The sequence below is a fragment of the Paralichthys olivaceus genome, chromosome 11 (assembly GCF_024713975.1).
Source record: "Paralichthys olivaceus isolate ysfri-2021 chromosome 11, ASM2471397v2, whole genome shotgun sequence".
NCBI lineage: Eukaryota > Metazoa > Chordata > Actinopteri > Pleuronectiformes > Paralichthyidae > Paralichthys > Paralichthys olivaceus.
Genome location: NC_091103.1, coordinates 16,574,775 through 16,588,937, shown reverse-complemented (window position 1 = coordinate 16,588,937; position 14,163 = coordinate 16,574,775). Strand labels below are relative to the sequence as shown.

Below are 14,163 nucleotides of genomic sequence, written 5' to 3'. Positions count from 1 at the left end.
TTTAAATGTAAAGTGCTTTGAGATAATGTAAATTATGAATTGGCGCTATATAAATAAAATTGAAAATTGAAATTGAATTTCCAGGCACTGTGGACGGAGACATCGTTCACACTTGTCACACTGAATCTATAAAACAACAATGTGGGAATCTCAAATATGATTTTCAGAGTTTTCCCTCACATTTAAGTGGAAATTGACCTTTTTCCCACGGTTTAATGATCTGGGGGAATAAGAACTGTTATACACTGCAGAGGAATGAAATATGAATCGTTGAGACCCAGAGGGATACAGAGACCAATATGCTGAACGAGTTGGATAGTGACGCATAAACAAAACATGCTTGGAAGGTGATGTGTTTAGTCTTGTCACAGCCCAAGTCAAGTGATGGACAATTGGAGATAATAATTTTAGTTTTTTTAAGTAAAATTTGGTACTATTTGAAGATAACTAGCATTTCAAGGTTTTGTGACGTATTTTGGGCACCTTTTAAAGAGTGTTTAATGTTTATCATAGGATTACTAGCACCAGGAATAAAATGAATGCTGAAACATTACTTCCTTTCCTTTTTTTTATAGTGTCACATGATTTATGTGTTGGCCTTTATTCAGAAGATGCTGTCAGCCAGAAGCCATGCGGGACACACCTACAGTGCAGGGACCACTAGGCAGACAATGGCAAACACCCATGAAGGCATAGATCCAGAATGATTAAGAAACAGAAGAAAAAGTCCATGTAACAGTAATCCCTGCTCATTATATCAGGTCATACAACTTCAAAGTCAAAGCACTAAAAGATAACACCTCAGCATGATGATAACAAAAAGGCATTCTGAACTGCCCTCCACTAATTTACCTATAGCAAACACACTTTAGAACTCTATGAGTTTATTTTGGGCTACAGCATGTGACAGCCCAGGTTTGAGGGGTGATATCATGTGGGAGTGGCTTATTATTGCTATTTAATCACATATCTGCACCTCACTCTCTAGTGCAGAAGCTGCTGCTGGATTCTTCCCAGGAAAGTGCTCCAACATGGCTCCGTCTTGGATTGTTGGATTAGGTATGTTACAGGCAGATCTTCACACAAATGCCATTACTTTTGGTTTGGTTGATAAAATAATGTGTACTATTTTTGGATTCTTTCAGTGTGGCTGATGTGCAGCTCCATCACTCCATGTGGTAAGTACAGGGACTGTACTGTACTGTTTAACTTTCTTCATTGCTTAATAACTGACATGGGGCCCCATGATCACTGAATCATCACTTAGAAAACAGTTAAGAGTTTTTCTCTGCTGTATTTGTTGTTGTTGTCACTGGGATATGAAATATTCTGCAGTCCATAAAGTTGATCTAGTCCCGTGGTTTAATATAATAGATTGTGACTTTAATTGTTAGTATTAAAAAACTGGATCTGGATTTTAAAACACAGAGTGTGTGTGTGTGTAAAAAGTCAGACAGGACGCAATAGATGGACAAAGAGATGCAGAGTACATGTCTTTCTCTCTGGCTTTCTTTTTTTTTTAAATTCTTTCTTTCTGTCTGTCTGTCTGCATTGGCTCGTGCCATGATGCAACACTGTGTTAGTTTTGTGTGGAGGAGTAAACTGTCAAATTAACACATGGGATCGATGAATAGTCATGTGCCTCGAATTATTAACATCACATGTCGGGTTTTCTTATGGCAAAATTACATCCTGCCTGTTTCCCAATGTAAATGCATCAGATGGATCATCAATGACGAATGCACATGTTATAAGACCAAGGGAGCTCTGTGAGATTCCATGACTCTACTCTATGTATGTTTGTCGACAGAGTCTGCCAAGGAAGCTGAAGATTTCCCTCATAAAAGCTGTAACCAGCGGTAAGTGTTCACCTTCTATTCTTTGTGTGTTTGTGTGTGTGTGCATATGTGTGTTTCTGTCAGAGGCAATCAGTGGGGACAAAGTTCAGAAGAGTAACCATATGTTGACAAGGTTAAAAATGATTAATCCTGATTACCTCTATTCATTTTATCTAATCTATTTTATTATTTCTATTGTTCATTCATCTTACTCTCATGTCTCTGCCGTGTAAGTTTTTTTGTTTTGTTACATTGATAAGAAAAGGTAAATGAATTGGTTTATTATCATTATTATAGTCTCCATAAATGAATGCAAGCATGTCCCCACAGGAATGCACTATGCCCATAGGTGTTCATCGCTAAATAAGAAGTACAAGGATGTGTGCGTGTGTATGTTTGTGTGTGTGTGTGTGTTATGCCATTTTTGTAGTTCTAACCTCATTAACCTTACTTTGGTTTCTGCTGGAGCCTTAAAACTATTACTGCTGCAGTTGGGTCAAGTAATATCCTCTGTGATGTGTTCACATGTACAGATGTGTAGAACTCTGTAGCACATAGTGTATTTTTATCCTTTACCTGTGTAACTTGTCTTTTAAGATTCTCCATCAGAGGGCAGTATTACAAAGCATAAGAGTGAAATGTATATTGACAATTTCTAGAGTAGAATAACTTGAATAATTGCTCACATATTTACGATGAGTTAAAATGTGTGTGATGCTACTAAGATATTGTTTCCCTTGTCCTGCAGTCAATCATGTATGGGAATAATGTATGATATCCGCGAGGCTGTGTGCTGTAAGGATAATCTTCATCCAGGGCAAGGACTGTCATGTTGTGGACAACAGCCTTTCAACCCAGCTCTAGCCACTTGCTGTCAAGTAGAAAGTGGAAGCACATTTGCAGGTAATTATAATGAAACCAGCAAAAAATGTTGGTTTTCAAATGCTAAAACAGGGGAGATCAGTGTAACTGTGGTTAAAATGGAATTCAATAAAATAAACCAAAGCTCTTAATAGAATGCAGAAGATAAAGGAGGTGCTGACACTGTCCATTAGAAAATACTGACTATACCAAGAAGATTAGTCAGCTGCACATCCATGTTGCCACCACCATATCCCAAAGACATTTTGTTGGATTTTATCAGACTTTGCTGCTTTTCGGTGTGCTCCAACTTGTCTGGACATTCTAGTCCACAGAAATGTCGCACATATTTGTTCGTTTTTCACATCACTGAGTAATCGCTGAAGCTGTTATTGTGTGAAAGTCTCAATCCAGCTCATGTGACACCAATAGCCAGGGCACAGTCAAAGTCACTGAGTCACTTTATTTCACAAGACATATTTTTAGATAATGGGCATGGAAATTCCCCAGTGCTCACACTGCACTTTCAGCAGCTAACATGCCTACACCTGTATCATGACCTTATCTCTGCTTTCACAGCCAATGTTACGCTTGGTCTAAGTGAAACTGTGTCAGCCTGTTGTGGACTGGAGGCTTACAACCCAATCAATCATTTATGCTGTCAGTCAGCCATCGTCACCAAACCTGTTCCGATGGCCCAATGTTGTGGAAAAGGTGAGTAGAGTTGCACACTATCAATGGATGTGAAGCATCATAATAACATACTTACAAAACACAAGCACAGTTTATACTATATTAAGCCCACTGGAATAATATTTTCTTATTGGAAAGTGATGTTGCAGGACAGTAGGTTTGCTTACACAGTATTAAACTGTGTTACCTCTTTACACTTAAGTTAGCAGGTGTGTGCACGTTTTTTAAATGTGGGTAAAGCCCATAAAGTCGCAAAAAAAGTCGACTGACTAATTTTCCAATGCCATGTTGGATACTTGGTAGCTGCACTCTAAAAAATAATTCACTGGTTCAACTTAAAAAACTCAATCGGTGTGAATTATATCTATTGCAGTGGGTTGCACTATACCGCCGTGACATGCGTTTGAGGTTATTGTTATGGTGCAAATTTTGGGCAGTTGAGACAGCTGTCACATAAATGAAATAACTTGAAGATGAGAGTTTAAGGGAGGGTTTTTTACCTGCAGCCATACACCTGTGGACAAGAAACACAAAATATTGTAATGGTATTATAAATGGAAGCTCCACCCTGATCTGGAAGAAAGATCAAACTCTGCATCTCTTGTCAGAGAAGTCATCTCAGACGTTGTCTTGACAACAAATTTGAAACTAAACAAAAACAACATAATTAGTACACTCCGTCACGTACCTGACTTTTTTGCACAGTCGATGGAACTGATGGGTAGAATCTTGGGATTTCCATCAGTCCAACAGCAGCACTTAGTCTCAGTGTCATACTGCTCATGACCACAGCAGATACCAAGCATCCAAATGATTAAAACTTGTCTGCTGCATTTCATTTGACCATGAAGTTAACACTAGTTGATTCCATTCCTGATGCAGACATATGCCAGATGTTAGTAAATTTTTGTCCAAAGGAAAAGGAGCATAGAACTTGAGGCAGTCTTGTTGGATATTCCTATAGATGCAAGTGATACAACTGTTTTATCAAGTCTTACACAAACATATGTAGCATACTCTGCTCTGTTTTATTCTATCCAAACACTTTGCTCTGCTGGATATGTAGAAACTTAAAATGAGTTATCACAAAATCATGGCGATCTTGTCCACAGGGGGTTTTGATCAGGAGAAGCAGCTGTGCTGTGGTCCCCCTCACGACAAGAAGGTCCTGACAAGGATGTCCAATAACCACCAGTGCTGTCATCACAAGCAGTACGACCTCATCACTCAATGTTGCTGTGAGATGGATGGCACTCTCCACATACAACCCATTCAATCAAAGTGCTGCATGAAGGACTCAGGTGAGACTGGAGGACTCTCAACTCATCACTCCTATATACACAGCACTATAACACATTTAACACACATCGCACTGTCACATCTATTAAAAAATGAATTGCAATTTGTATTAGTCTTGAGTAGGGGTGAAAAGGTATACCGTATTTCGGTATACTGCGGTGGTGTAAAGCCACGGTGGTGACACCGCGAGATTTCCAAGCTCACGGTGACGGTAATTAATTAATTATTTTAATATTATGCGGCACAACTCCACTTACACGAGTAGGGAACTCACAAATAAAACATTTCACTTCACGTTCACATTAAGAATGATACTTGTCTGTTTTGTTGGTTATTTCCCCTAGTACCAAAAAAAATCTTTAAAAAAATAAAATACCATCACCGTGAAATACCGTGGTATACTGTACTAACACCATCACCTTACCATACTGTAAAATCCCATACCGTTACATCCCTAGTCCTGAGGCCTTTCAGATCAATCAATGCCTGTTGGATCGCATCAACAGATGTTCATATGAAATAATTTGCAAGAACAGAAAAATTGATAAACTCCACCTGTGCTTCCATGATAGCAAAACAATGCAGAACAACGTTTGCTGTTTGGCCCCAGCTGAAATGTGATTGGCCCCTGAAGTACCCCTGTCTTGTCGGTAGTCTTTAAAAAAAATATTCACTAAAATACTAATAATAAATATGAGAATGTGTTAAGAACACGGAACAATTTCAAGGATATGCGGCTTTTGCTAGTTAACAGTAAGGAAACAAGGAATGACTTGTGCATCTGACTGAATAAGGAATTGTGCCTGAATGTTGGACATATAATTGGCCCCTCTGTGTCCCCCTCTTTAAAGCACCAGATTTCGAAAAAGTCCTAGATCGACAACTGATGTACAGTACATTGGCTGGTGTAATAATTGAATGATTGGTTGGTTTGTAGATGTTGCATTGCAACACAACCAATGCGTCACCCATTTTACAGCTTCATGAAAACTCGGGCGTTTGATTTGACTTGATCTCTGTCTTTACAGCTCAGGCCCTGCTGGGTGAAGGCAAACTAATGTCTGCTCCAAAGGCCCAGTGCTGTGATAAAGGTGAGTAGAACTGCAAAACATTTCAATTTCAAATAAGCCGCTATAAATGTTAGCATCCGATGTGAGCTAACAGCAGACAATCCCCTGCTGGATTCACTGTGAGCGAGTGGGCGGGTTTGCCGCCCAACTCCATCTGCACATGTCTAGCCATGAGCTCTATGAACCTCTTCAATCCGGCTTCAGAACACACCAAAGCACAGAGACCGCCAGGGTTCTCACTCGCACCAAGCCCTGGCAGCACATCACCCTCACCCTCATCCAACTTCACTGGCTTCCTGTGAAGTCCCGCATCCATTACAAAATCCTCCCCCTCACCTACAAATCCCTCCATGGTCTTGCCCCCCAGTACCTGTCTGACCTCCTCTGCACTTATCACCCATCCCAGAACCCGCGGTCCTCAGACTCGGGTCTGCTCTCCACCCCACACACCGGCCTGCGAACTTTTGGTGACAGAGCGTTCAGCGTGGCGACCCCCACCCTCATCTCACATCCGCAATGCCCCATCTGTGGACACCAACAGGAAACTCATGAAAACCCACTTGTTCACCACAGCTTATGGACTCTAGCCTCAGCCAATCATCAGTATTCAGCCAATCATCAGTATTATTATCTTGTGTTTTGCTTCTTTTATTTTGTGTTTTCTCCCTGTAAAGCACCTTGGGTACCCTGAAAGGCTATACAAACCCAAATTATTATTATTATTATTTTTATTATTGATAACAATTCTAACATGCCATAGAGGCAAATGTGAAAAAAGGAAAGGCAGCTTCACACACATAGAAGACACCAACGAAGAAGAGAGATTGTGGTGATAGGAGCCGACAGTGGTGTCTGTGTTCTGTCAAGAGAATCACGTGATCGCTGCAGCGGAATTGATACGCTTCTGTCTGCTGCTTCACCTCTCACCTGAATATTGCGTAGGATTTGTTGCTGTTTTGAATGCGTCTGTGCGGAGAACCTCCCGCTGCATTGTGCATGTGTGAAAGGCAGACTGTGGGTAATATCTGGACCCAATTCTCAGGATTTTATCCTTGAATCTTGTCTGACAACAGCTAGTTATGGTAGAGGAAAAAATATATATAGTATTTCATTCTGATCGTCTCCACAGCGGCTTCTGAGTCGGACAAATGCCTGTGCTGCGGTGCGATTAACAACAAGACGATCCTGATCAGGAAGTCCAGCCACCACCAGTGCTGTGGTCATGAGCAGTATGACACTGAGACTGAGTGCTGCCATTGGACTGGTGAAGATCCCAAGATTCTACCCATCAGTTCCATCGACTGTGGAAAAAAGTCAGGTACGTGACAGAGTGTACTAATTATGTTGTTTTTGTTTAGTTTCAAATTTGTTGTCAAGACAATGTCTGGGATGACTTCTCTGACAAGAGATGCAGAGTTTGATCTTTCTGCCAGATCAGGGTGGTGCTTCCAGTTATAATACCATTACACAACATTACAATATTTTGTGTTTGGTGTCCACAGGTGTGCGGCTGCAGGTAAGAAACCCTCCCTAAAACTCTCATCTTCAAGTTATTTCAATATGTCACAGCTGTCTCACACACTGATTGATTTTTGTAGATAACAGTATGTGAATAATTAGATGTTGTGATGCATCAGTCAATGAAGAAAAGTTTTGGAATATTTACATTTTGGTGCTTTATTTTTTTTAGACACCCATTCCTCAGTCCAACTGGTAAGTCAACCAGATGTTTTAACCCCCAGTATCATATGTGTTGTTGTTGTTTTTTTTTACCCAGTTCAATTTATGGTTATTTTAACCCACTGTTAAACACATTAACTGTTGCAAATTCATCCTAATATGCATGTGACATTCAAAAGTATAAAATATCCACAAATTATTCATAATTAAAAACAACGAGTGACATGTAGGTTTAAGATGACCTGTGGTAGAGTTCACCACCACACTGGTTTGAAATTGTATATAAAGATGGATGACATTTTAGCCCACTATCCAGAAACAAAGCTAAAATATCCTCGACATTAATGCTGCCATTGCGCATTTGGGGTTAAACTCTGCACAGCAGTGATCGGGGAATGGAGCCTTGGTAGAAATATGCATCTGATATGACTTTTATCACTGAGCATACTGTAAAAAGCATTATGCGAACATGCTTTGTGTTATGTGGTAGTGCTCCTTTGATGTGATATCGACTGCTTCTCTGTTTATTAATGCTTATCTTTAATTTCAGCAATGAGCCACACACACGTCTCTGTGGCTCATCATGTTACAACCCCAATGTATTACAGTGCTGTGAGATAAAGCATACAAGTCACTGCAACTCAGGTAGGTTTATGTCTTATCTTTCGGATGCTTCTGATAGAGGAAGATGAAGAAGTAAAAAAGATCCATGCAAATGATCATTCAACAAGGATTGGAGCTCAGTATGCAGTTACATTACTCCCTTAAGGACACAACCTAATAAGATTTTAACCATAGACTATAAATAAAGATGGTCAACATGTTTCCACTTTTATCCCAGTGTAGAAAAATGACGCCCAACTATCTGCTGCTTCTTGCGCTTGTGACGTAATCTGGAATGGTAGGATTGTTTGGTTCTGGTTAATGAATACCATGTTTCAAATAAGGTATGACATGAGTGTGTCTAGTCATAAAGTAAACATTTTTCCATTTAATAGAATGATATCAGGGCAAATTGGCTTTCAAAGAAGAGAGGCTCCTCCGCCCTGGAAAGCGCATTCCCTGTAGGCTACTCATGCCAGGCACTCCAGATCAGACGTCCTCTCAACAGACTGGGTTATAACTTTTACTGGTACCGGCTCCTTTCTTGTTGCTGTTGAGGGAAATACCAGTTGAAAAGTGGAAAACCAAAACCCTGATCTGTAGCGTCTTAATTATCCGTACAGTTTAAGGCAATACCGAGGAACAGAGAAGAGTCTCATAAGCTGCCTTCGGACATACACTGAAGTATGGACATTTGCTGGAGGGGCTCTATGTGAGAATGTTCCAATCAGTTGCTAAAAACATTTTCAGAAATTTTCCTTCCAGCCCCTGAACAAAATGTCTTAAAAAATCAAAACGCGCAACACAAATACCTCAGGATTAAAAAGAGATGCCATATATGTAGAAGATGTAAACGAAGATGTTTTATTAGGTAGATGAGATTCGAAAGGTTTTGTTGAAAAAAAAACGACGTTGATGTCAATGTCACTGTGCTGTAAACAAAAACTTCCTGCCTCCTGCATACTCGACCCTAACGCCACTCCTTGCCTGAATGTTCCCTACATTTTCTTGTTGTTATGCGTCTGACTCGACAATCTCCTGCTTCTTAATATGAAGTGAGTGTGAAATAAACAGACGCAAATATCCAGACATTTTCCGGAGTTCATGTCTGAAAACGGCTACTGTACATTAATGGGCTTTTAGGTTCGTGTAGTAGTCTCATATAATCCCCAAATATCCTCACAGTCGACACTTTACGCCCACACCAACAGGAAGAAAAACAGAGAAAACTATGTCTCCTGTGAGAGATTAGAGACAGCTTCTCACATGAGCGCTTCCAGTTTTCTCCTAAAATTTTTTTGCATATGTTCAATGCTTCCCCTCTGACTCATCATTTCCACATCCTTCCCCCGACAAATAACTCCCCACTCTTTTGTCTTTTGTTCTCTTTTTAATTTCACAACTGCTCTTTCATGTATCCACCCTCTGTTTAGGCGGATGTGATACCACCCCCACAGTGTATGACCCACGCTCACAAGTCTGCTGTGACGGCTGTTTATCAAAGAAGGAGCCTCTGAAATATCAAGTAATGTCCACATGATATTCAGCTGTGTGGGAAATCTTTGGAAAAAGTTTGGGAAACTTTATCCACACTTTCCTGTGATGTTATTAGGCTTTATAATAATAACTTATTATCAGTTTTACCTGCAAAAAGAAAATTAACTTGAGGCAGAATCTCTTTTGTGTGGCTGCTTGTGGAACAAATACAGTACATCTAGTGAATATAATGAATACAAATAATTATCTACTAGTCTGAGAACTAGGAATAGTACATCCCAGTTTTTTCTATGGTGCAGTTTTTTTGAGAGAGCTTGGAGCTCCGCCCAGCTACTTTTAGATGAGGACGATTTGGACTTACTGGACTGAAAGCCCTGCTAACGTTAGCGCCGCTGGTGTTTTTGCATTTGCAAAAAGAAGATATAACAACATCCTGGTAGAACTTTAATAGAACTTAATACTTGCAAAGGTCACTGTTTTTCTGACCTGCATTTGTCCTTATTTTTACATGTATACTTAGACCAGTACAGTGTATATGTGCAGTTTGTGTCTGCGTGTATATGGATTGCTGCACACTTATAGCTGTATTCTCTCTGATTCTTAAAGTGCTGCGGACAGATGCCGTATGGTTTGGCACAGCGTAGAGTTCTGTGCTGTAACGGCACCTTGTACACGGACAGAGAAGATGGAGAGGAATGTTCAGACACCAATATTCCTTTCAATCCTACTAAAGGGACTCTATGTTGTTCTCAGTTTCATGGCTCACCTGGACAACACTGCTGTGGGACAGAAACGTACCAGCCTCACAACGAGATCTGCTGCAATGGTCACAGGTGATTAAGTCTGCGTGTCTTTTCATGCTGGTCTGTGCACATTCTCATGAGAACTCAGTGAGACAGTGTATATTTTTTTTTTGCTTGGAATGCTGCAGCGTCTGGTACGTGTCTGCTCTTTACCCACTTATGACCTCATAAATATGTGTTATGAATAGTTAAGCAGGGAGGATATGTGAACCAAACCTAGACAGGCACCACAGTCTGTTTCCATATACACCCTGTGATTCCATTTAGTCTCTGAGACAAACAGACATTCCATTGTTTACAAGAAATGTCTGTTTTTCTTTCCTTGATTCTTGGATTCTGTTACTACCTCCGCCTTGTGCTGGAAAGGGTGGTTATTAGTCACAGTGAGGTTAGGCAGTTTTATTCCAATTTGCATTAAACATAGCAAGTAACTTGTGTCAAGCTTAACTATAAGCTCTGTCTCTCTATCCAGATATCCGAAAGGTGAACACAGTCATTGCTGTGGAATTCATGTCTACAACATTAATGACATGCACATGAAGTGCTGTGCAGGGACTCTCTATGACCTGGCATCATTAGGCAAATACGAGCAAGACGTGCAGTGCTGTGGATCCATTCTACTAAAGCCAGAGGTGTGTTTCATTAATTGTCATAATAATACTGATTTTTTTCCATTCTGAAAGGTTTATTGCTTATGTCTGTTTAAAATATATCAATGACCGTAAATGTTCCTAGAAAGGGAACTCCTTCTCCTAATCACAGGCTAGACGTGATGAGGTGCTGCTATAGGCAAGTTCAGTCAAAAGTAAGAACAACTGGTAGAGGAACATTTTTAATGTCTCCTAGCATGCAGTCAGCCACTGGCCATCATGATTTTCGGTTGTCAGTCCATCCTACTGTCCCATTCTTTGTGATATCTCAAGAATGCAGAGAATGAGCGAATTTCTTCAGATTTGGTACAAACCCAAACACAAAAGACATTTCTTTGCCTTCTTAAAGGTCCAGTGTGTAAGATTTAGGTGAAAGGGAACTATTGGCAGAAATGTAATGTAAAATAATTCTCATGATGTTCTCAGTAGTTCATTTCATCTAAATTGTATGAATTGTAGTTTTCTTTACCCCAGAAAAGGCCCTTATTATTTAAATACTTTATATTTACATCGAGGGGACAGAAAGAGAGGAAAGAGAGGGTGAGGTGAGGGGTGTTCAGCTGCAACATGCAATTTCAACACTAGATATCACAAAATTCTCCACACTGTACCTTTAAGAACAAATTAAGAGAATCCCATTACATTTGGCACACATGTTAACTTTGACTTATGGACTAACTGATTAGATTTGGTTGGTCAAAGGTCAAAGGCATAGTGGCCAAGCAGAAATGTTTTTCTGCCTAAGGAAATTTCTTTAAATTTTTTCATCAAAGATGAATTGAAAATCTGAAACTCAACACAACCATTTTGATTCTTTATATAAAAAGTATTCTGGCTAAAATAATCAGTTATTATTATATATATCATATTAATACAGCCATCTGGTTTGGTGCACAAATCACAGTACTTTTGCCCATAACTGGGAGGACATCGATCACTGTGTCTTGGACGTATTTAACATATATCTTTACTGTATGTCATGGACAAATGATATCAGTCTCACTAATCTTTGGGGGTACGATGTCAAGCATGTTAATGTGACTTTCATATTGTTCATGATTCTATGATCTATGTTTAGAACCAAGATGTTTGCTGCTCAAGTGTGGACAAAAAGGTGCCCTACTCGATGGAGAGAGGATTCAGATGCTGCGGTCACCTATACTACAACACCTCTCTGTGGTCGTGCTGTGACGAGAAGCTGAGTCCTTTACGCCACCCGGGACAGGCCAAGATGAATGATGGTCAGATTCTGTTTTGTCCCTATCTCACAGAATAGTACTTGACCTTTGTCATTATGTCTTGCAGCTAGTTTCTCCATCTTAGCAGTAATATGTTTTTATACTTGTCTTTTTTTAGAATCCAGATATCTTTCAGAGAACAATCTGAACTCAAAAGATCTTTGCAAACAAAGTAAGATACCACTTTATGATTAAGATTTTTTTAGATTGGGAGGAAATACCGTCTTTGAATAATTGCAGATTTGTGAAATTACAAATTTTTTCTTTATGTCCTTTAGTGAATTTCGGCACCGTGGAAAGTGTATCTCTGCACAGTGTCGTGTTCCGCAGTGTGCTTAAAATCCACCCAATGAACGGCACTGTTAAAGCTCTGGCATCGCCTTACATCCTGAAAACACCTGATCGTTGCAGCAAGCCTAAACTGATCCCTGGCATGACATACTACTTTAATGAAGTTCATGTCTTCACTGGTTTCACCCATGACCCTATTCAGTCGCTCTATTTCATTATTTACAAATGTCAGAATCTCAACACCTTTTGTCATTGCTGTTTTTCTGCTGAAGAACATACTTCTCCTATATAACTAGTAGTGTTCACACTTTATTTGCCTTTATTTTACATCTCATGGAACAACTGTATTTGTATCATCTATTATCTACAGCTACTGAGTTTCACTGTGCAATCACTAACCCTGCTTTTGACTGACGACAATCACTCCTGTATCGGGGACTGACATGTGCATGGTGAAGTAATCATCTGTAGACTACAGTATTGTCTCTGAATATACAGCTAAAACCTCAAGCAGTAAAAGCTTTGTCCTCTACTGAAAAGTTCAGTCTCCAAACTAATGTTGATTTTAAGCTAAACAGCTATCTGTTAATATTACTGAAAGTTACTCTTCTTTAGTTTGATGCTAATTTACTTCTTATATTACTGTTACTTTATTATTGATAGTAGTTAGTAAATAACTATAAGCTTGAAACCTACCCACAGCTATGGCATGAGTCTTCTTTTATTGTTCCATTTTATTCTGCATTCAGAGTGCATTATTTTTTCAAGTGAGTGTGTATTATTATGCAAAGTCATAGGAATCACATGCACGTGTTTGATGCTATTATTTTTCTAAGTCATAAACATTTTGAATCACAATTCACTATGAATTTAAGCTCTTTTTAAGCAAGTGTTGACTACAGAAAACCAAAATTTTGGGGATTTATACATATTCTATTACATGTTGATTTTTGATATAATGCAAAAACTTTGTGCCCGTTTCTAATAAATAAAACATTTTTAAATAAAAATCGAACCTGTTGTGTTGTATCTGACTTCATCTGGAAACATAATGTAGTCTAATATCACAGGATACTGAGGTACGAGCTCTACTGACTGCAAATTGTAGGCCACTAGGCCACCACTTTAGGTGGCCACCACTTTGGGTGGCCTAGTGGTTTGAAAAGAGGCACATCAGACTGGAATGTTGCTGGTTCAAGTCCATGGACTGACAGAAAACATCTCTGGACCGTTTGATCAGCCAGACTTGGATCTGCTAGAGGACAGATGATTCCACTGTCTCCACTGTCTCTACAAGGCACTGTGTTCCCTGAGCACTTTCAATAGCAGGATATCCAATGGAATTATTGATGGTGTCTGTACTGATCCAAGCCACAACAATGCACTATGTGGGTGTGAATTTTTCTCTAACGTCATTGGTGACCTTTTGTTTTATCATTTATTTTCCGTCATTCTATTTACAGAGTTCCCATCTGCAACTGCTTCCACAAGATATGTGTCTGTGTCTACAAGAGTGAAAAATGTTGCATTAATCAAAAACACTTTATATGGAGGTTGCGTGGGGAGCTGTAATAGTAGACCATGTTTTTGAGGTATGAAGAGGCCCCAACAATATTTGGATTGTCTTTAATAATACATTT

The 14,163-nt window shown here is 39.5% G+C and overlaps 1 protein-coding gene across 2 annotated transcripts; it reads left to right on the top strand.

The window, feature by feature from the left end:
• Positions 1–947: 947 nt before the first annotated feature.
• Positions 948–13,533, top strand: LOC109629941 (uncharacterized). 2 transcript variants are annotated; one of them, XM_069534668.1, is made up of 17 exons: positions 948–1,059; positions 1,146–1,178; positions 1,811–1,859; positions 2,587–2,741; positions 3,279–3,413; positions 4,505–4,693; positions 5,720–5,782; positions 6,891–7,079; positions 7,264–7,277; positions 7,452–7,474; positions 7,992–8,086; positions 9,478–9,569; positions 10,295–10,374; positions 10,817–10,976; positions 12,073–12,235; positions 12,351–12,404; positions 12,511–13,533. In XM_069534668.1, the coding sequence occupies exons 1-17, from the start codon at positions 1,032–1,034 to the stop codon at positions 12,813–12,815; spliced, it is 1,827 nt and encodes a 608-aa protein (XP_069390769.1). In that variant the 5' UTR covers positions 948–1,031; the 3' UTR covers positions 12,816–13,533. The 2 variants fall into 2 exon arrangements, with proteins under 2 accessions (XP_069390769.1, XP_069390768.1); XM_069534667.1 differs by having other exon boundaries at positions 10,148–10,374.
• The last annotated feature ends 630 nt before the right edge of the window (positions 13,534–14,163 follow it).